Source organism: Clytia hemisphaerica, unplaced genomic scaffold (genome assembly GCF_902728285.1).
Source record: "Clytia hemisphaerica strain Z4C2 unplaced genomic scaffold, Clytia hemisphaerica genome assembly, whole genome shotgun sequence".
Lineage (NCBI taxonomy): Eukaryota > Metazoa > Cnidaria > Hydrozoa > Leptothecata > Clytiidae > Clytia > Clytia hemisphaerica.
This window is the reverse complement of record NW_027103824.1, coordinates 698,087-717,733: the sequence shown is the minus strand read 5'-3', so window position 1 is coordinate 717,733 and position 19,647 is coordinate 698,087. Positions and strand designations below refer to the sequence as shown.

Sequence of the window (19,647 nt, the reverse complement as noted above, 5' to 3'; positions counted from 1 at the left end):
CATCACTACCAGGCGGATTGTCAAAGAATCAAGGGAGAAAAAAAGCTGGCAAAAGCGCTATCCTCTTCAGAGAGTGAGTCTAAAAGTAAGAACAAAGATAAATCCGTGAACAAGGAGAAGAAAAAGAAGAGACGCTCTTTATCCTTCGGTTTGTTTTCTTATAAATTTTCAAAACAGTCGAATGTCGAAAGTGACCAGCAGGAGACTTCATATAAAAGCACACGAAAATCAAGCAATGAGCACCAACATTCGAAAGCTAAACATTACAAGCAGCATACAACGAGTTATAGCAACCCTACGACACCAAGTGATTCTCGAAAGACATGCACTTCATCAAACGGTGCCAGTCGATCGCCAAAGCTGACCAATAAAGCATACCGCAACTTCAACTCATCATTCGAGAAGGCGGCTTTGTTTGGTCAACCTGATACTCCACCAATACAAAATGAGACCGACTACGATCCCGGATACCGACCATTTCCGATCAGACATCAAGAATCAACTCAATCCAATATCTCTAATCGATCGATACCGACCATTTTGATTAATGGCGAAGCTTGGAATGGAGTGACTGACATCTCTGGCGATGAAGGCGATGGTTCTGACGAATCAAACCCACTGGCAAGCGTTGGCAGCAATGGTATCGCGCTTACTGGTACAGCAGAATGCATGGCTGGAGGTATGGGACTACGTGAAGGTTTCGTCGATAGTGAGAACACTTTCTTTATCGAAACGGAAGAACCGTTTGATAATTGTTTACTAAAAGTTGAGATTCGTGGACCTAAACAGAATCCGATAAAGATCACAACACACCTTTTGGATGATAATCTGTGTAGCTTTAGTTATTGGCCGCGACGTATTGGTTATTACATGATTAGTGTCAAATGGAAGGGTGAAAACATTATTGGTAGTCCCTTCGATGTTGGTATTATGTTGCGTAAGACCAATGGAATACTTCATAAGAGACACTAAAGAAGTGTTATGAAGATTTTTCATCATTTTTCACAGGTCAGAGTTCGATTCTGGAGTCACAAAGACCTGAACGAAGAAGAATTCAGGAGAACGCGATATCATCGGCTCAAGTCAGTGCAATATTTATTATAGAAATATTTTGACCGAGTTTTTTTTGTTAAAGTTACAAAATTATCAACAGCACATGATAATAAAGCTGCTTAAAGTTATGAGAAAGCCGAAAGCTAGACAACGTTTGACGGTTAGATGATTGATGGCAAAACCAAAATATCAACAGATATCAAACATTTTTTAAAGACTTTTTTTAAAAGCAGAAAATCGTATAAACTTGAGAAAGTGAATATTGCTTCAATAAAAACAATGGTATTTCGAGGGGCTTATGCAAGATAATTACGGCGTATATATGAGAAAAAACTGCGAAATATTCTAACGGAATTGACTTTTATTAAAAAAATTTAATATCAATTGAAAAATGCTGAAATGAGTATTAAGTTTTGTCCGAAATGACTATAATAACAATTCATATGAAATAGTTGTAGCTAAAATCAAAATATTTATAGCTCGAAATCAGTGGACGTACAAAAAGTAGAAAAAGACTAAATTCTATCTATATAGAGTAAAACGGATTTAGGGTTCTCTTCCAAGAGATGTTATGATTATTGACAGGTTTTAATTTAGCTTTAAGCTGAATAAAGGAAAACCACACTATTTTCCAAAAAAATTTTCATTTTCTTTTAAAAGCTTCTCCTAAAATTTCTAATGATTTGAAAGATGCGTAAATTTGCGTAATTTTAGTTAATGAAGCAAGTGTATTAAAATTAACGCTTGGTCGAAAACTCTTAGAACTCGACAATCAAACTGCAAATCAAGACTTTAATGAGTGTGACGACGAAAGTAATCTCCGTCTAAAGCTTAAAGCCGTCAAGCCGATAGTTATTATCATGACATCCCTTATTGGGGAAAGATTTGATGTAAAGTGACCAATTCTTAAAATTGACTGATATTTTCCCCTGAGTTCACCTCGACCGAATATGAGTAAAGCGAAACTTTTCCAAAAATTAGACTGGAAAGTTACCCTTCGACATTCGAGCATTTTGGGGCCCCAAAAACGAATCTTTTTGATAACTTTTGAAATATTTATCCTTTTAACATGAAATTTTCCAAGTGTGCACCAAATATGAATTGGCATCTTTGGTAAAAATTTTGGCATCATTGATAACGTCATCGCCACCTGATGACGTCATCATTCTTTGAAAATACCGAAAATAGGACCCTCTCCTTATTTTTTTCACTTTAATTTTTTTTCCAACATTTTGTGAGGCAACTTCACGTGACATCTTTTTTTGGGGCATAGGATCAATTTTTTGCCACTTGTTGGTATTGTGTATTTTACAAACTGGCTTAAAATTGTCCTTTTTGCCTAAATGTTTATGTTTATGTTTCTTTTCTTTAAAGTTGATGCAAAGTAGTACAATGTGTACTTAGCTCGAGGCAGCTCGAGGCTAATCAATATCAACTATTAATTACAAATCTATCTAGAAGGTTGATACTCAATCAGCCCTAGAATACTGTATCTAAGGATTGAAAAACGCTATTGACTTGAAATTTTGACAAATTTCAGTCAAATCGAACGAGTGAATTAGTCAATATATGATTTTATTGAAGTTTACATTCTGGTCTGTAAAATACTAACCAGACAGGTGGCCAAACCAAAGGGGGAACTAAAAAAAGACAGGACGATGCTCAAAGGGTTTAGGAAACTAAATTCTACCCGACAAACATTTTCCCCAGCAAATAATCTTCTCCTGGTCCCATGTATCAAGCAGTCTTTATATTGTTAAAAAGTCACTTACTTTGATATCGTCATCAGTAATGTAGCCAGAGTTGATGATCCACCATGGTTTGATGACTGTCTGTGGTATTGGCTTCACTGGTAACAATTCTTTCGGCGGTCGTTTGGCACGGAAAAAACGCTTTAAAGGAAAAGGTATAAGATTAGATATCTTTATAAACTATACAGTTGACTCTCGCTAATTCGAACTCAAACGGGGTATCTGATTTTTGTTCGAATTACAGAGAAATTATTTTAAGAGGGTTCCTCCTTTGCAGGGACAGGAAACAAGTTCGAATTATAGAAAATTTAAATAAAAGAAGTTCGAATAAGCCAATCAACCTTTTCAAAATTAATTTCTCAACACAAATTCTCAAATTTTCCTAGGGTCTTTTGAAAAAAATGAGTCTACAATAATTTTGCAAATTTTTGGAAATCACGAAAAACTAAATTTTGAAAACTTTCGAGTATTTATCAAATCAACTTTAAATTCAATCAATTTAGTCACTTTAAATATATCTCTGATATAATTTTCAGCATCATGATGACATCACTATCCCCCTCATGATGTAATTATCCTTTGAAAATGCTTACACTTTTTGCTACATTTTTGTATCTTGGTGTAACATAAATTTTTTGCCTAGGTTTCAACCCTAGGTTTCTGAACTTAAAATGGAAAACTTTTGACTTGTGTTAGGTATTATGATAATGCAAGGGCTTGATGTGAAAATTTCAAAATCGGACCAGGGGTTATGCTGAAAATGTGCAATTTGGGTAAAATAGGGACTGGACTGGTACACATAATCATATTGAGATTATTCACACTGTTGAGATGGTCAATTTCTATCAGTATCAACGGCAAGTTTACACAGTCAAAACTTCAAAGCTCCAGAGTTCTGGAGGTGGACAACGTGTATTTCAAGCACAAGTCTGCAAAGTACACAATAAATAACAAATTTCAGTCATATTGAACGAATCATCAGTCAATATTATGATCATAGGTACTTACCTTTGAGGATTTACATTGGTTCATCATGTCGATGTATTGATTTCGACCAATACCAAGCAACCGTAAGCCTGAAAGAAAAAAAGAAAAAAACATAAACAATGTTAATTAAAAAGTCTGAATCAATCTTAACCATGAGATAACACACATGCTCATTCCGAATATAATTTTACTGGTGCACATTTCGAAATTAATTTCTTCTCCCGTGAAATCATAGTGTCCTCCCCCCCTTTATAAAGGGGGGGGGATTCTGATTTTGGCCCTTTTTTTAAAGTATGGGGGAAAATGAAAAATTTGAAATTTGCTGGGGGAAAATAAAGAGGGGGGAAAACCATAAATTTAGGAGATTTTGACTGGGGGAACTTCACAGTTCTCAAGGTGATCTTGTTGCAAAACCTGTTTAAGCAATAAAATCAGCAAATCTTTTGGGATAAACCAACTTTTCAATACAATTTCATTTTTCCAGCACTTTCAAGACTATTTTTTCAAGCTTTCCAAAATTTCAAACTTGATTTAAGGCATTTTTATGTTAACCATAATGGGGAACCGCAAAATCTTCAAATAGCTGGGGGAATTCAAAAAAGAGGGGGGAACCGAAAAATTTTGAAATATGGTGGGGGAAATAAAAGAGGGGGGAATGGAGAAAAATTTTGATTTTTAGTGGGGGGAACCAACCCAGGAGGACACTATGGAAATCTTAAAAATTTCAGTGACGTCAGAAAATGAATTCCATGTGAAAATATGTGATTACTAGTAGATATTTATAGATGTTCAGTAAAATAGGATTTTATTTCACTATCAAATTAGAGGTAGTATTTGTACAATGAGAGTTATCTGTTGTATAGAAGGTACAGGAAAAAGCTTTGTTCGAAAAGGGTACTGTTTCTATGAGTTGGTTAAAATGATTGGAGATGAAACATACAATCAGCCGCGGTGAAGTTTGGTAAAGAGTCATAACTCTTTTCACTGGTCATAATATCATCCATCATATGTATGTAATATCCAAATGGTGTCAAACGAAGTCCCTTCACAACAATATCTGATAAGTGGTAAGGATAAAGCTAAGAGAAAAACAATTTCAAATTTAAATTTGCGTAAGATTAATAAAGGATAAATTAACACACTTCACCAGCCCTTTTCTGTCACACTTGCTCTTAAGTTTGTAAAAAAAGACAAAATTCAGGATATATATAGAATAACCAGAAGCAAAAAGGATCATGAAGGAATACCATGAGATTTTGTCGTGAATATTGCACCAGTTCTTGATAATATTTTTTCTCATCCTTTCGCACTTGTTTCACTGCAAAAAAGAAAACATATTTATATGTGATTTGTACCATAATATGATTTATGTGCTTTGCGGGGGGGGGGCTAAATGTACAACTTTCCTTTATCAAATAGCTGGAAAATTGAATCCTCTGGAATTTTAAGGGGGTACCCAACAACTCAGGAGGTACCGAAATACCCATGAGGGGGAGGGGCTCAGCAAATCTCCAAAAAATTATAGCAAAATTGTAAAATATTTTTTACTGTCTTTCTTGCACAAAGCACTTGAAATTTAAAACAGTCATTATCTTACTTATTTTCAACTTACCTAAACTTTGCTTATAGCGAAATTGATTTTTGATACAATAATCTGATACAGATTTGTCCCAATTGGCCTTATTGTTACCAAGAGTCTGGAAAATCAAAAGAAAACATAGGTCATTATTTCAGATATAAAGTAGATATGATAAATTACATTTCCCAAACATTATGAATTTATTTACGGTTTTAGAGAAAATGTTTGCGAAAGAGTTGCGTTCTGTTTTTAGAAAAAATGTCGACTTTGCCTAAGATTTGCGTTCCGTAGATTATTCAAGTTTTCAGAGATGTGCGTGCTATTCAAAAGGATTGCCGAAATAGATTTATTCACACGTCGATCTTAGCACTCTCAAACAAGAAGCTTCTAGCAACGTTTTCCTTAAATGTGACAGGTCATAATATATGTTTACATCGAATGTTGTTTTCATTTACGTATTTCTTACCAAAGAACAAGCTGATAAAGTGCGAGAGAGCACAATGTTTGTGCGAGGGTGCACAGTCGTCAAAAAATTGCCATGAGAATTGTCTATGAGATATCAAAATTTTCGAATCCTTACGGTTTCTTCCAAACAGCTCAGTTTTCAGAGGCAGTCTGGGCACCCAATTTTGACCACCGGGGTTTGGAATTTTTTGTCCGGGGGATAACGAAATTCGAAGTGTGTAATGGCAACAAAGTGTGTAAAGAAGTTTGAGAAACGTATATTTATTATTCTTCAGGTGATAGTATGTTTATACAATTTTTAATTTAACTTGTCCATGAGTTCTTTTATTATAGTTTTTTGCTAGAGATTTTTAGAATATGGTTAAAAGTACTTTGTATTTTGTTTGAGTGCTTCTCCTTCGACATTTACTATAAGATAAAGTGTGAAAGCTGTCTCAAGTTAAAACAATGACTTCATTTATTTTCCCTTTGACTTCTTCTTAATCGTGTTTTCCTTTTCGGACAATTAGTAAATAAATAAAGTTATTTTCGGTTCGAAGATAAGAAAATAAATATATAAAACATTTTATTAAACCCCTGTCTCAAAGGTATGTGGACACATTACTTTTTTGATAATTTCTCAGCACCTTTTAATACTAAGTCATGCATTGTTAAAAAGAGTAAATAATACATAGAATGAAAAGTGCAATTTTTTTGAAAAATTGCCTGTCAAAATCAAGCTTATGGAATTTTAAAATTCAATCAATTTGAGGTATCAAAAATAAATTTTAATGTTACAAAACTTGGAATCCCCCATTATTTTTTGATAGATAGCCCCTTACTACACCATTTTGTTTTTCTTTACTTTACCCACATTGAGTCCTGTTTGAGTTGGAAAAAAGTTCCGCTTTTAGATTTAAATAAAATCTGCTTTTTGTACTTTTATATTTTGGTATTTCTGCTTTTTACATCTTTAAACATGGGTCACCAAAATTTTAGTTCTGTTCATAATGATTTAATACACCTTTTGCATCTCATAATACCCTCATTTTTCACCTTTTATTGAAAACAATTAGTATTTAGACTATAACTTTTGATCTAGTTCACCAAATTTGACAAATGACCCCTAATAATTTAGGTTCATCCTCTTTCTTTCCAAAGCAATAGGATTGATTCTTTACAGTTGATAGAACTCGAGAAAGTTTACTTCAAAGAGGGCGAGGAGGACTTTTATATGTATTAGCTTTTTTTATCTTTGATTGATAATTTAGCCAATGACACCCAAACTTCCACTCCTGACTTTCTTTACTTCTTGTTATCATCTTATTACATATTAATTTTGCTGGTTTTATCTTGTTGTTACCTAAACATTTGATATCCGTGGTTTTCAAGGTTTTGATTTCAATATACATTCTTTTCGGAATTTGACCTTTTTTGGAGCATATAACAGTTAGGGAAACCATCCAGGATCCTGCCATTCTATAAGCCAGCAAAAACTAAATGACACTTGTAAACTTAAGTTTCTTACCATTTTCTATCGAAAACAACCAAAAACATTGCTACTTCCAAAAGCCGGGGACAAAAATAAATCATCTTCCAAGATTATGGAGCCCTTTTGGATCTATTGTTAAGGCCATCTAAAATGGTGGACACTGCTGTTATGGTGTCCATTCCAGCCAAGCCATATTCTATCATTTTACAGAAACCCTCGAATTTTAAAACGCGGGAAAATATCATCCAATCATGATTCTGATCACGAAATCATTTGTTTATACCGCACTAAAGGCCTTCCTAGATTACCGCGCAAAAAGAACTGGGGGTCAACATGAACTTTAAAGCCTGCTGCGGGAAAGGGAAATGGTTTTGAAGAACCAAATATATACAAAAAGGTTTTAATATTATCCAAATATTACGAAAACAAGTGACATTTACATGGTTGATCTTTATAAAGTTTGATCTGACAGTTTGTTGTAAAGAAAGTTGACCCCCGTATTGGTTTTACAGCCTATCTTTTTGGATTTGTGAGAGGACAAATGTTATTGTAAAAAAAAGTCATTACATTTAGAATTGTAATCATATACCCTTTCCAGGAACTGGATCAACATTTTTTAATTCAGAATTCATTGCCAGTAATGCTGCAGCGTGGTTTGAAACCTTGCTGGTGGTTGTTTGTAGGTCTGGTGAAAATGGATTTATTTCTGAATATAAACATTACTGCAGCTATAATATTTTCTTTATTTTGACAAACAAAAGGTTCAAGGTTTGTTTACTTTTTATTTTACTGCATTTCTCTGTCTTATTCTGCTGTAGTAGGCAATTGAAAACTCCTGATTTTTTGTTTGTCAGTGCTCGCTCGGCAGCCATTTTGAATTTTTTTTTTCGACGTATGTACTCAGAAATTTTGTGACCTCTACAGAATCGACGATTTTGCCTGAGGGGAACAGCAGTGTGGAAAGAGTTGCGGAAAAACAATGGCGCCTGCTGCTTCGAGGGTGATAACGCCAAAACACCCAATACGATATTCCAACAGAAGGCGAGTTAGTTGCCGCGCGAGTTACATCATGCACTCCACCGCAGCGGCGTATAACGAAGCGTGTTTCAATGAATATCATTAATTATAAGAATATCTTATGTGCTTACCTTCAGTAAACTTTGACTGCTTCATTGAAAATGAAGAAGGTAAGAAGATAAAAAAATGTGCTGGGTTATTTTCATTGTAACAGTTTGGTCAATCATCACTGAAAGTTTGAAAAAGTTTTTCAGACGCAAAAAAAAATTCAGCCAATTAAAAGCACAGTCATATAGTCTATATCAGGATTAGAAACTACGCTAATCTTACCTCTTTTATCTTTCCCTTCACAACAATACAATGCTGACAAGTTGACACATTGTGAGCTGGTGAGGGAAGTTTATATCAAAATCTGCAACAAAAACGAAAGTAGTCTCGTCTGCTGATTGCTTCCCAGCGCTCTCTCGCAGCTGTTTATTAAATGAGATGAGATTGTCACATTTCACATGGCCCTTTTTTTTGGCACCCTATATATTTGTTTTAATCCGTAATACTAAGGCTTAGGTTTTTTCTCATCTTTAATTTACTGAAGAAAGCGGGAATTTGATGCGAGAGTTAGATTATCAATAAAGTGCCGTAAAAAATCATTGAATAAAAGAAGTTAACTTTAAATCTTAAATATTTTCATTTTGAAGAATTGGTGCAAAAAAGTGAAACATGGAAAAGTTTCATTTTTTATTGGTTCAATTGAAATAGGGGATTTGGAAAACTTTCTATGTTTGGTTTTTTGCACAAACCCCTGTAACTATGGGCGAGTACCCCGTTGCTAAGATGTTGGCTGGAAATTGAAAGTGAAACCACTGAAAATAAAAGTAAAATCGGCCCACACTCCAAATCCTGTAATCTTAATTAATATAGGAGTTTAAGCATAGATTGACAGTGTGCTTATACTTACTATGTTTCCTACATCATCTAGGCTATTAGTTAGAATTTTTTCAAGTTTGTAAAAATCAATTTTCAAGCTCTGTAAACTCAAAAAAAGATGATATTTAAAACTTTCGAAAGACCAGGAAATTATAAATTTCAAGGACCTTGGGAATTCAGTCAGCAAAGAAGAGTTTGGTGCAGGCTAGAAATTTTAGGACAACCAAAATTTTTTTCACATTATTAGATTAAAAGGAGGGGAGAGCAGAGGGATCTTTTTTTATTTTCAAAGGGGGGCGGGGCAGCCTACTAGTACACTATGTGCTACCGTGAAGTCGGGTAACTTGCATCAGTGGAGGCAAACATGCATAGCCATCAAATGATAGCCATAAAATAGTTTAAAGATGGCGGCATAAGATTCTGTTGATTGGCGGCATAAGATTCTGTTGATTGCCGACTTGATTCATCGGGATTTACTAGATCTTAAAAATCCAACAAAATTTACTACCGACCGACTGGATTTGAAGATGTTTTAGGACCCGAATGGAACATATTTTTGATTGCTGCCCTATTTTGCAAGAACTCTCGAAACAAAACATCTACCGTTAGTTGGTCTAATAGACCTTTTTTCAAAAAGGCCACCCTGTTGAATAATTATGTAGTTCAGCAGAAAAACAATGATAAAACCATGCATAATTATTACAATATGCATGATACAGTAATTATGCATGGCTCTATCCACAAGTGTTACGCGTAAGCCAAATCGCGTATTACGAACAACCTCTAAATTGCCGAGTACAGGAGAAAAAAAATCGAAATTCAAAATGGCGGCCAAGCCCACGATGATAACTATCAAAAATCTTCGTTTTTCATTCAGCCATTGCAGCTCAATAAATCAATGAAATAATTTGAAATAAAAAGTAAACAAACCTTGAACCTTTCATGAATCCAAATAAATAAAAGTATTCATCTAAAGTGAAGATTACATTTCAAAATAAAACGATTTCCAAACCAACCTAAAGTCAGTGTCTGCCAACTAAAAACTTCTCTGCGGGGTCACTGACCAGGAGTTACGACTTCAGACTTTAGATTCCAATTCTTGTATAGGCTGCAACTACACTGCCAAATGATCTGTATTACAAAGACTTCCAAATGGGTCCATAAGTTAAGAAAATGAGATTATCTTAGAGCAGGGGGGTTCTGTTTTTAAAAACAAACTTCAAAATAAAATTGTTAATGAGCTTGTTACTTAAAATATCACTTACTTACATAATTCATTTATGATATAACACCCCTTTCTTAAATAAATGGCCTCTTAAAGTCTTTTATGTTTGCCGCAAGAAGGAAGAAAAATTTAATTTGACCCCCGGTTTTTCTCTCATTTTCTAGCCATTTCCCGCGTGTTAGTGTAGACACAACTTTAATCCGGGGAAATGAAGCGTTTTCATTGGTCTAAAATCACGGATGGTCACGTGACCAGAATTTTTATCCCGGGAAATGCCGTGGCCACAATGTTTTGCTTTAGTGAGATTGACCATTTTGTTGTTTAGATTTGAGCGGGAAAAATTTCTGTACAAACCAAAATATGGCTTCGTTGGAATACCGGTTGAAACACTTGTGTATCATTGTTTTTATGGCTGGACTACATAATTATTCAACAGGACGTCCTCTTTGAAAAAAGGTCTATGTCGACATCCGTCTTCTAATTTCGACACCCTTCTTTAGAGATAGGAACAATAGAAACTGAGGAAGGTCGGAATCGCTGATTGATTTTGATTAGCGCGACGAGAGGAAAAATCTTTAGTCTATCCCAGTGATTATGATTTCGACCTTCTTATTATTCCTATCTATAAAGATGGATGTCGAAATTAGAAGACGGATGTCAACATTAGACCAACTTACGGTAACAAGATGACTAAAATGTCAAGATGTCAATTAATGTGATAAAAAAAGTGCGAGTTGTAAAAATAATTACCTTAATATTCTGAATCCGTTGCTCGTGTTTAAAACATTAACAATTTTGTAATAAAAAATTATGTTTTGAAGAAGCAATTAATGTTTTGGTTCAATTGGTTCAGTGTATCAAATCTCTCAATTTAGTTGACACTTTGCTGACTTTGGTATCTTCATTGCGTCACAGCGAAAAGTTTTTGTTTTTTTTAGTTTGTATCTTTGAAAGACCCCATCGGATTTAGGCAAGAAGAAGGGCTGTCGGATTTAGGACCACTCGCGGTTTTGCCTGGTTTTGCTGCCACTTAAGGTCATTTAAATTGATACAACCAAAGTTTCCCTCACTTCTAGTGATTCACAGAGTTTTCAATTATTCAACATGACATCACACCTAGTAGAAGTTCTATTTCTATGTGCGTGGCTGAAATTGTGAAAAACAAAAGTGGGAAATCAATTACCTGTTTGACATTTGCAGGAAGATTTGTCCATAGAAAGTTGTTCTTGATATGAGATTCAACCTCTGGGTTCATCATCTTGACAAATTAAATGAAGTGAGGTCACAGTATCATGTGGTAAAATGGTATATTATTCGAGTAAAACGATGTGTTATAAAAATTTGACTTGACCTTCCTTTCGCTGTTGAAAATTATATATCTAATACTTGAAATGGGCAATTCCTCGCAAAAAAACTGCTGAACAAGCAGTAATATATCAGACTGAAGGATTGAAATAGCGCTCCGTTATGCTTACGTCACAAATTATGCGAGAAATAAATTATCGCAATGCATCACGGTTACTTTCGGTCAAAAACATAAACAAAATGGCGAATGCAGACGAGCTTACAGCAAAGAATTATACTATACTGAAAGAAGAAGATGTCCCTGGTGCAAAATTGACCAAAAAGCCAGAAAATTGTATTGTGGAGGAGCTGAAGAGGTGGCTTGAGTGCCATGGACTGAAAAAATCTGGAAGGAAACAGGAACTGGTGAACAGAGTGGAAGATGCCCTTAAGATGAATCTTCCTGTCACCCCTAAAGTTGATGGTGGACGTTGGTACAAAATTAAGCTAGATAAGAGTAAAGAAGGGCAACAAGCAACGTCATCAAGCTCTGCTGATAACACAACTACAGAACGACCCACTGATGGCTGGAGAGACTTTCCATCCAGAAATTTACCAGCAAATTTCAATTATGGTCATGTATACTTTTATTTAGTTGAATCAATTTCAACTGCTGCTGGAGTACCAGATGATAGCGATGACCCAGATGATGACAACCTTTACGATAATTGTGACACTGTCACAGCAAAACCCCTGAGAAAAGGAAGAAATTTGTTGAACAGTGAAGGTTACATAGAAAACATCCACGATAATTATAATCAAGCAAAGGAAGAATACTACATTCGAGCCCATGTCCATCATTCGATGAAAGGTAGTGAATATCCATTAAATGTTGCCCTCACCATCAGTAACGTTAGTGGCAGTATAAAAAATGGAACTTGTGATTGTAAAGCTAGTGCCCTTAGTAGATGTGCCCATGTTTCGGCATTACTGTTATATCTGAGTGACAAAGCAAGCAGTAATAAACTGCTCATACAACCCTCAACATCAAAAGAGTGCCCATGGGATAAGGGGAAAAAACGAGAGAAGGATCCTGGTAAGCTCCATGAAGCAGTATATCCTTCAAGTAAACGCAGACCTCCATCTGAACTCTACTATTTCGATCCGAGACCAGAGAATCAACGTACTGTGCCTGAGGAGGCACGTAGAAATTTTATCATTGAATTACAAACTGACGAACAACCCAGTATGTGGGAATCTGTGTTATATATCAAATATGGTGATTGGAAGCTCGATGACCCAGACAAGGCTATTTATCAACACCTAGTATCTCAATTCTGTGCTGAATTCTCGAAGAAAAATGATGCTATCTTGGACTCAAAAATCTGTTGTGAGGTACCTGGAACTCAAGACCAAGCCAAATCTAAAGAATGGCACAATGAACGCCGTTTTAGAATAACTGCGTCAAAATGTCAAAGTGCTATGAATCTTGGAGAAAATCTCTCGAAATATGATAACCTTCGCCCACATTTTAACTATCTGCACAAGAATTTTTGGTTTCCAACCAGCTTTTGCAACAAATACATGATATATGGTATTGATAATGAAATTAATGCTTTGAGAGAATACTCTCAGAGAATGAATGTTCTAGTTGGTATCAGTGGTTTGTGGATTAACAAGAAATATCTACATCTAGCAGCAAGCCCTGATGGGCTTATTTTTAGTGATGGAAATTTAGCCAATATTGTGGAGGTGAAATGTTTGAACATTTTACGATTGTACAGTGTGATGAATGTGGTAAAAGGTGAATGTGAGAAAGGTCAAGTAAATCGTCAGTGTTTTAATGTGATTGATGAGAAATTGGTATTGAAAAAAACTCATTCATATTATTTCCAAATCCAACTACAACTATTGGTGACTGAAGCCAATTTCTGTGATTTTGTACTATATGCCAAGCAGGGACCTTCAAGCGTTGAGAGGATTTTCCCTGATGCAGACTTGCAACAACGTATCGTTGACAGCACAAAGTTATTTTGGGAGAAAGTCTTTATACCTGAATATTTCTTAATGAGAGTCCCGAGAGACTTATTACCATTTGTATTTGATAGTGATATGATGTTATAATATTTGACCATTTATTGACTACTGTGAAATAGGGTTTACTTTTCTAAGTTAGGGATAACTATCATCACTACAGTCAGCTTTTTTTTCATTTTCTTGACTTTCTGATCTGTGTTTTTTTGTGAAAATAGAGCTCAAAAGAAGTGTCACTCTTGAAATGCCATTTCTAGAACAACAAAATCATGGAAGTAAAAATTTCCCTGGAGATCCCTTAATAATGTGCAATTTTTTGGGTAAAAGACTTTGTTGTGCATTTTTTGCAGCTAGGTCATTTTGTAAACTAATGAGATTTGTCATTTACATGATATCTTTTGATTATTCTATACAAAAAACAACCAGAATCAAAATCTGAAATTATTTTTTGTCTATGTTTCCTTGGTTGTTCCTCCTGGTTCCTCTCTTATGTTTGAAAATTTTTTGTTGCCTAACTTCAGAATTGTTTTTTTTTAAGTTGACTTTTGAGTAAAGGAAAAGGGAAAAGAAAATAATTTTAGTGAAAGCTTTGTTTTTTTAAAACACCACTTTGATAGTTGGTTCGAGACCAACCTCTTTTCTTCAAAAAAGGGAAGCTACTGGAGCATCTGACCGGTGTTTGATCAAACAAAAGCTGAAACACTTCTCTGAAAAATCTCCCGACCTAAGTATTTTGTGTGATATTTGTAAAGCATCAAAACAAGTTACTCTTTTGTGCTTAATTGTAGGGGGCGGTCATTTTGCTATTTTTTTGGAAAAAATACATCCCAATATAATTTTATAATGACCCGCCCCCATTTAATTAAATTTTCTTGAAAAAGTGCCAAACCTTCATTTTCCTAGGGATTTGTGGGAAAATCACCCCAAAATCACTTAAAAATGACTGACCCCCTCCCATTTTATGGATTTTCTTCCAGAGGACTAAACCATAGTGTCCTCAGACCCCCCAAGGAAAAAGGGGGGACTGACACTATGTAACCCCCTGCTTATTCCACATATCCCTACAATCAAGCACAAAACAGTAGATCTAGAACCATAATCAGATGCTTTAAATGTGGAATGCAGTCTCATATCACAGGATTTTCAATAAAATTCTCCCGAAAAAATTCTAGTACAAAAAAGTCAAAATCAAGTTTTCAAATTTTTAACCAGGGGTGCACTTTTTGACAGAAACAAAACAGATTTATTTTTGTATTTGTATTTTGTATGGATTTAGAACACCATGTATGTATGGAGTATATTTTTATGTGAGTATTTTCAGACACTAGCTCAGATACTCTAGTAGCTTCTCTTCGTTAAAAAGGGGAACCAACTTTCAATTTTGTGTTCTAAAATCCCACATTCTAAACCTAAATGACTAGTTTGGTTTTGGTTAATCTTAAATCCTTTCAAAATTTCTAAAAATTAGGATTGATCAGTGTTCTAAACACAGGTTAGATGCTCCAGTAGCGTCTCTTTGTTAAAAGAGGCTGGACTTGAACCAACTATCAATTTTGTGTTCAAAATTACTGATCTGAAAAAAGTGAGAACCTTTTTAAAAGTAAATTTCCTCTTCAAAAGATTATTTAGAACTGATAGAGTATAAACATTGAAGCTGTTTCAAAGAATATCCTGGCCACAATGAAAAATTTTTCAATTTTTGATCAATATTTCATATTCTGATAGTAGATAACACAATACAGTAAAAATAGGTTAGTAAAATAATCATTTACATAGGAAATGCTGAAAATTGACCAGCATTGACCCCACAAAAACTAACTGTGAAGCAATAGGTGTAAGAGATAATTGAATTATTCCATCCAAGAGTCGAAATCTCTTTAATCGTTCGTTAAATCTTTCCACATGGATTCGAGCTTTTGCAATCCTTTTGCATAACAAAACTTCCTCCTTTGTAAATCTTTCACGTTTCCCCAAGAAGGGAGGGATGAAAATTGATGCTTGTTTGGGTAGCAGCAAATGTTGCACAGTGAAGCCTTTATCTACTAAAAAAGAATCCTGGAAATTGACTTGCTGCAGTATACCACATTTTTGAAAAATGTCCACATCATTAATGCTCCCCTCAAACAAGTCAGATACAAAACATGCTGCCCCATTAGGATTGACTGCAATCAAACATTTAAATGTGCAGTGACTTTTGTAGTTTGAATACATATTTCCTTGTCTCTTGTAATCACGAGGTGCTTCACATTTCAACTCAGTACAGTCTATGCTTGCCCTTACATTCTTGAATGGGCGAAAAACTTTCGGCAGTGTCTTTTTGAATACTTGTCTCTCAGGAAACAGAATATCATTGCCCAAACTTTTGAAATGATGAAACAAAAACATAATCCATGTGTTGAAAATTGTACTGATTGTGGTTTCGCTAACACTGTAAAAGTGTGCCATTGTGTAAAGGTTAAACCCTCGTCGCAGTCGTAAAAGAGTTATGAATAGTTGGTTAGGAATTGGGATCGAGAATTTTCTTGTTGAAGAGTTTCGAGAATATGAACTGTTCCAGTATGTGAGATTGAATTTGGCATCACCAAGAAAGTTATAAAGGCTCCAAAAATGCTTTCGAGAAAGTCCAATAAAATACTTTGTCTTTTCTTCTGATTTCAGTATGACATTCATGCTCATTGGGTTACACTCACTGTGATCGTTTGATGATTCAATTCTACTCTTTAACACCGCAATCTCATTTTTTAACGTGACAATTTCAATTCTTCCTGAAATGGCTAGTTTGTCAGCCTCAGTTTGGGTGGATTTGGCTAGTTTGTCAGCCTCAGTTTGGGTGGATTTGTCGACAGTATCAGGAGGGTTGACAACATCAGTAGAACAGTAGGCATCAACACTAATAATAAGAGTTTGTTTTTGATTTTCTTCATTTTGATTAGATGAAGTACTTGGACCAGCTTCAGTGCTATCAAGAGGTTCATTGGCAGTATTGCATTCAAATGTTACTTCGATATTTGATTCTTTCTTCCTTTTCACTGCCACTGGCTTCGAAGGGAGAGGTTCTCGTTGTTTTGGTGCCTTCCTCTTACCACTTAACTTCTTTTCCACTTCAGCTTCTGATAGTGTTGCTTTTATTGGATCTGGATTCTCCTCGGTTGGACCATTTCCACCAATGAAATGTTTAGAGCAAATGTATGTGCTTTTAGTGATGTTTGAAATAGTGAAACCCTTCCTTCCACAAGCATGAATCCATCTCTTAGCTTTCTCTGTTTTTCCCCTTTCTTTACCCTTTTGCCACTCTGTTTGTGAATCTTTCAATTTACCAACTTTTGGAAATGATATAAAAAATGTCCCTGGTGGTAATCTATCAGGATATCTTGAATCATGTTTGCAAATTCCCCAGCAACAATGTTTATTTGCTCCTTTTACAACTGTCGTACTGCTAATTTCGACCGCCATATTTGTTTTCTTGACCGAATATCAATCCCAAGATCCTTTGCGAAAAAAAAATTATGATTACATCATATCTATTTTTAGCTTCGCCGTGGAATGCTATTAGTAGCAGTCTGTGCTTTTGATTTATAGCATGGAAAGCTTCAATAGCGAAAGTGATATTTTTTGTAACCGCCCTTTGATGACGGTCGATGGCGTTTGACATACACCGCCGATTTTTGTACAGGCCTTGTCCGCAGTGTAATGACATTATTGTTCACTCAGACTCTCCTTCAACCAATAAATTATTCTTCGTGGCCTTTTAATTGCATTTCTATGACTTCTATTCTATGTCGTCATTAAAATACACTTATCCAATTCCCAAAGGAGACTTAAAGTATTCCTCCGAGAGTCAAACCCGTCTCAGTCTGGTCTGGTTAATTTTGATTGCTAATGATACGTCGCTATGACGTTTTAAGTTGCGAGAAAGATGCAAAAACGTTCTAAGTACAAGAAATTGAACACTGAAACCGGAAAATTTCAAACTTCAACTCATAGAATCCGCCGTGCCACCACGTGCCACCAAAAGATTTTCGTATCACAATGGCTATGGCGTATGAGACTCACGTCTAATATACTTCAATCTCAGCTCTTCTCGGAGAAACTTTGGAAAGCATTCACTTTCAAACTTTTCGCCAACAAAAGTATAAAAAAGATAGAGAACTTTTTAGAAATAAGAGTATTAATCACTTTCCAAAATCCGAGTCCTTCTTGAGCTGCCATCACAGTTATCGTGTCCTTTTCGGACACAAAGTCAGTATATCGATTGTTTTGGAAGAAAATACTTCGCTCTCCACCGTTTCATTCGATGTTAATCCGGTGTCTCTATAATTGTTCCGTGATTTTGGGTTTTGAGCGAATGGAGAAAGGTGAAAACGGTGAAAGTCTCGCAAATATTATTAAGGCTATCAACAGATCACGTTTTTCAACTGAGAAAGCTGCAGTATTAAAGATCCTTTTCTATATTGGAAGTTTATCGTGGCTTGGATCACGAGATTTACGTTTGGCCATGTTTCGAGAGATTTTTCTCCCATCCTTTTCTATAATACGAATTAAGCCTGTTAGGGCGTAGTCGTCTCGCCAACATCGTCTCCTATGTGTGTGGCACTTCGCTTGGCGTCCCATACACCTTGCTTAATAGCTTATGGTAGATAGTGAGTAAAGATAAACACCCATGTGATCTCCACCGACAGCTACAGGATACGCACATCACGTGATGACCACTGCTGGATGTCGTTTCGGCTCCTACATCACGACGAACAACAATGGTGGAGCCCCCTACGGTATTTTTGGTAGGTTATCCTTCAACTGCGTGCTGTAGTTGGTAGATTAGAATTTATGTGTCTTGAGTCTAATTTTCATCATCTCTCTTAAGCCAGATGTAAAAGCTAGTTTTTTCTAGTTTAGGTAAGTCCACCACTTGTCACATCCGCAAAAGTATTCGTATGAGCAATTTTACAATGATACTATCAAGGATTTATCATACATTGGATATACAAGTAACAGATTTTTGCCGATTTCTCGTGTACTAGCTATGTTCGCAGTAATGATATTATTGTTCACTCTCCTTCCCTCATTAAATGATATTTCGAAGCATTTTTATTGCATTTCTTATCGAAAATCACTCATCCAATTCCCAAAAGAGACTTAAAACTTTCCTGTGAGAGTCAGAGTCTTCCACTTAATTGCTAATTATGAGTCGTTATGACGTTTCAAGCTGTGAGAAAGATGCAAAAGACGTGTTGTGTATAAGAAATTTAATGTTGACACCGGAAAATTTCAAACTTCAACCTCAAAACAAGCACCTTGCCACCACGTGCCTCCGAAGGATTTACATACCACAGTGGAACCAAGACACTCAACTCTTATGTATGTTAATTTCAGCTCTTCTGGGAACAGTCTTGGAAAGATATTTCCAATTGAAAATTTCGTGTCATTATAAGCATTTTGTCTGAATTTCTTGTCTAATGATAATTTTCTCACACCAAATTTCACAAATGTATCCAGCTTGGAATGCTAGCCTTATTTTCAAACTTTTTTTCTGAAAATATACAAAAAGAAAGAGCTAGAGAACTTTTTAAAAATAAGACTGATAAGCATTTTCAAAAATCAGACATCTTCGAGCCGCCATGGCAGTTGTCCTTTGCGGACAAAGCTAGAACATCAATTGTTTTCTGAAACAATGAAAATACAATGATCGCTCTCCATCGTTTTATGAGTCGTTTATCCAGTGTATAATAAATCTTTGATCAAACCTTATAAAAGAAAGGACTGAATGCTTTGTCGATATTACTTTTGTACGTGTAAAAAATACCATGAGCATTACAATTTGGCTTTCTCCTCTGAACTTCAAAACGATTTGGATACTGAA

General features: G+C 35.3%; 3 protein-coding genes across 3 annotated transcripts in view; 1 reads left to right on the top strand and 2 right to left on the bottom strand.

Moving 5' to 3' along the window:
- Positions 1 to 11,901, bottom strand: part of LOC136806697 (protein FAM91A1-like) — a 30,774-nt gene extending 18,873 nt beyond the window's left edge. The window contains exons 1-6 of the mRNA XM_067063291.1: positions 11,656 to 11,901; positions 5,404 to 5,488; positions 5,039 to 5,109; positions 4,732 to 4,870; positions 3,813 to 3,880; positions 2,826 to 2,945 (exon numbers count right to left, since the gene is read on the bottom strand). Coding sequence (XP_066919392.1) covers positions 2,826 to 2,945; positions 3,813 to 3,880; positions 4,732 to 4,870; positions 5,039 to 5,109; positions 5,404 to 5,488; positions 11,656 to 11,730 — 558 coding nt within the window. The 5' untranslated portion in view covers positions 11,731 to 11,901. The remainder of the gene's footprint in view (positions 1 to 2,825; positions 2,946 to 3,812; positions 3,881 to 4,731; positions 4,871 to 5,038; positions 5,110 to 5,403; positions 5,489 to 11,655) is intronic.
- Positions 11,902 to 12,017: 116 nt separating this feature from the next.
- LOC136806719 (uncharacterized) lies at positions 12,018 to 14,000 on the top strand. The gene has a single exon (XM_067063310.1). It carries the CDS (start codon positions 12,018 to 12,020, stop codon positions 13,878 to 13,880), a length of 1,863 nt encoding a protein of 620 aa, XP_066919411.1. The 3' UTR covers positions 13,881 to 14,000.
- A 1,522-nt stretch (positions 14,001 to 15,522) lies between these two features.
- On the bottom strand, positions 15,523 to 17,255 carry LOC136806718 (uncharacterized). The gene has a single exon (XM_067063309.1). The coding sequence runs from the start codon at positions 17,241 to 17,243 to the stop codon at positions 15,555 to 15,557; it is 1,689 nt and encodes a 562-aa protein (XP_066919410.1). The 5' UTR covers positions 17,244 to 17,255; the 3' UTR covers positions 15,523 to 15,554.
- Between the last annotated feature and the right edge of the window lie 2,392 nt (positions 17,256 to 19,647).

Excerpts from the sequence above, each read along its gene's own strand:
- LOC136806718 (XM_067063309.1), bottom strand. The coding sequence starts at position 17,243 with ATGGCGGTCGAAATTAGCAGTACGACAGTTGTAAAAGGAGCAAATAAA.
- LOC136806719 (XM_067063310.1), top strand. The coding sequence starts at position 12,018 with ATGGCGAATGCAGACGAGCTTACAGCAAAGAATTATACTATACTGAAA.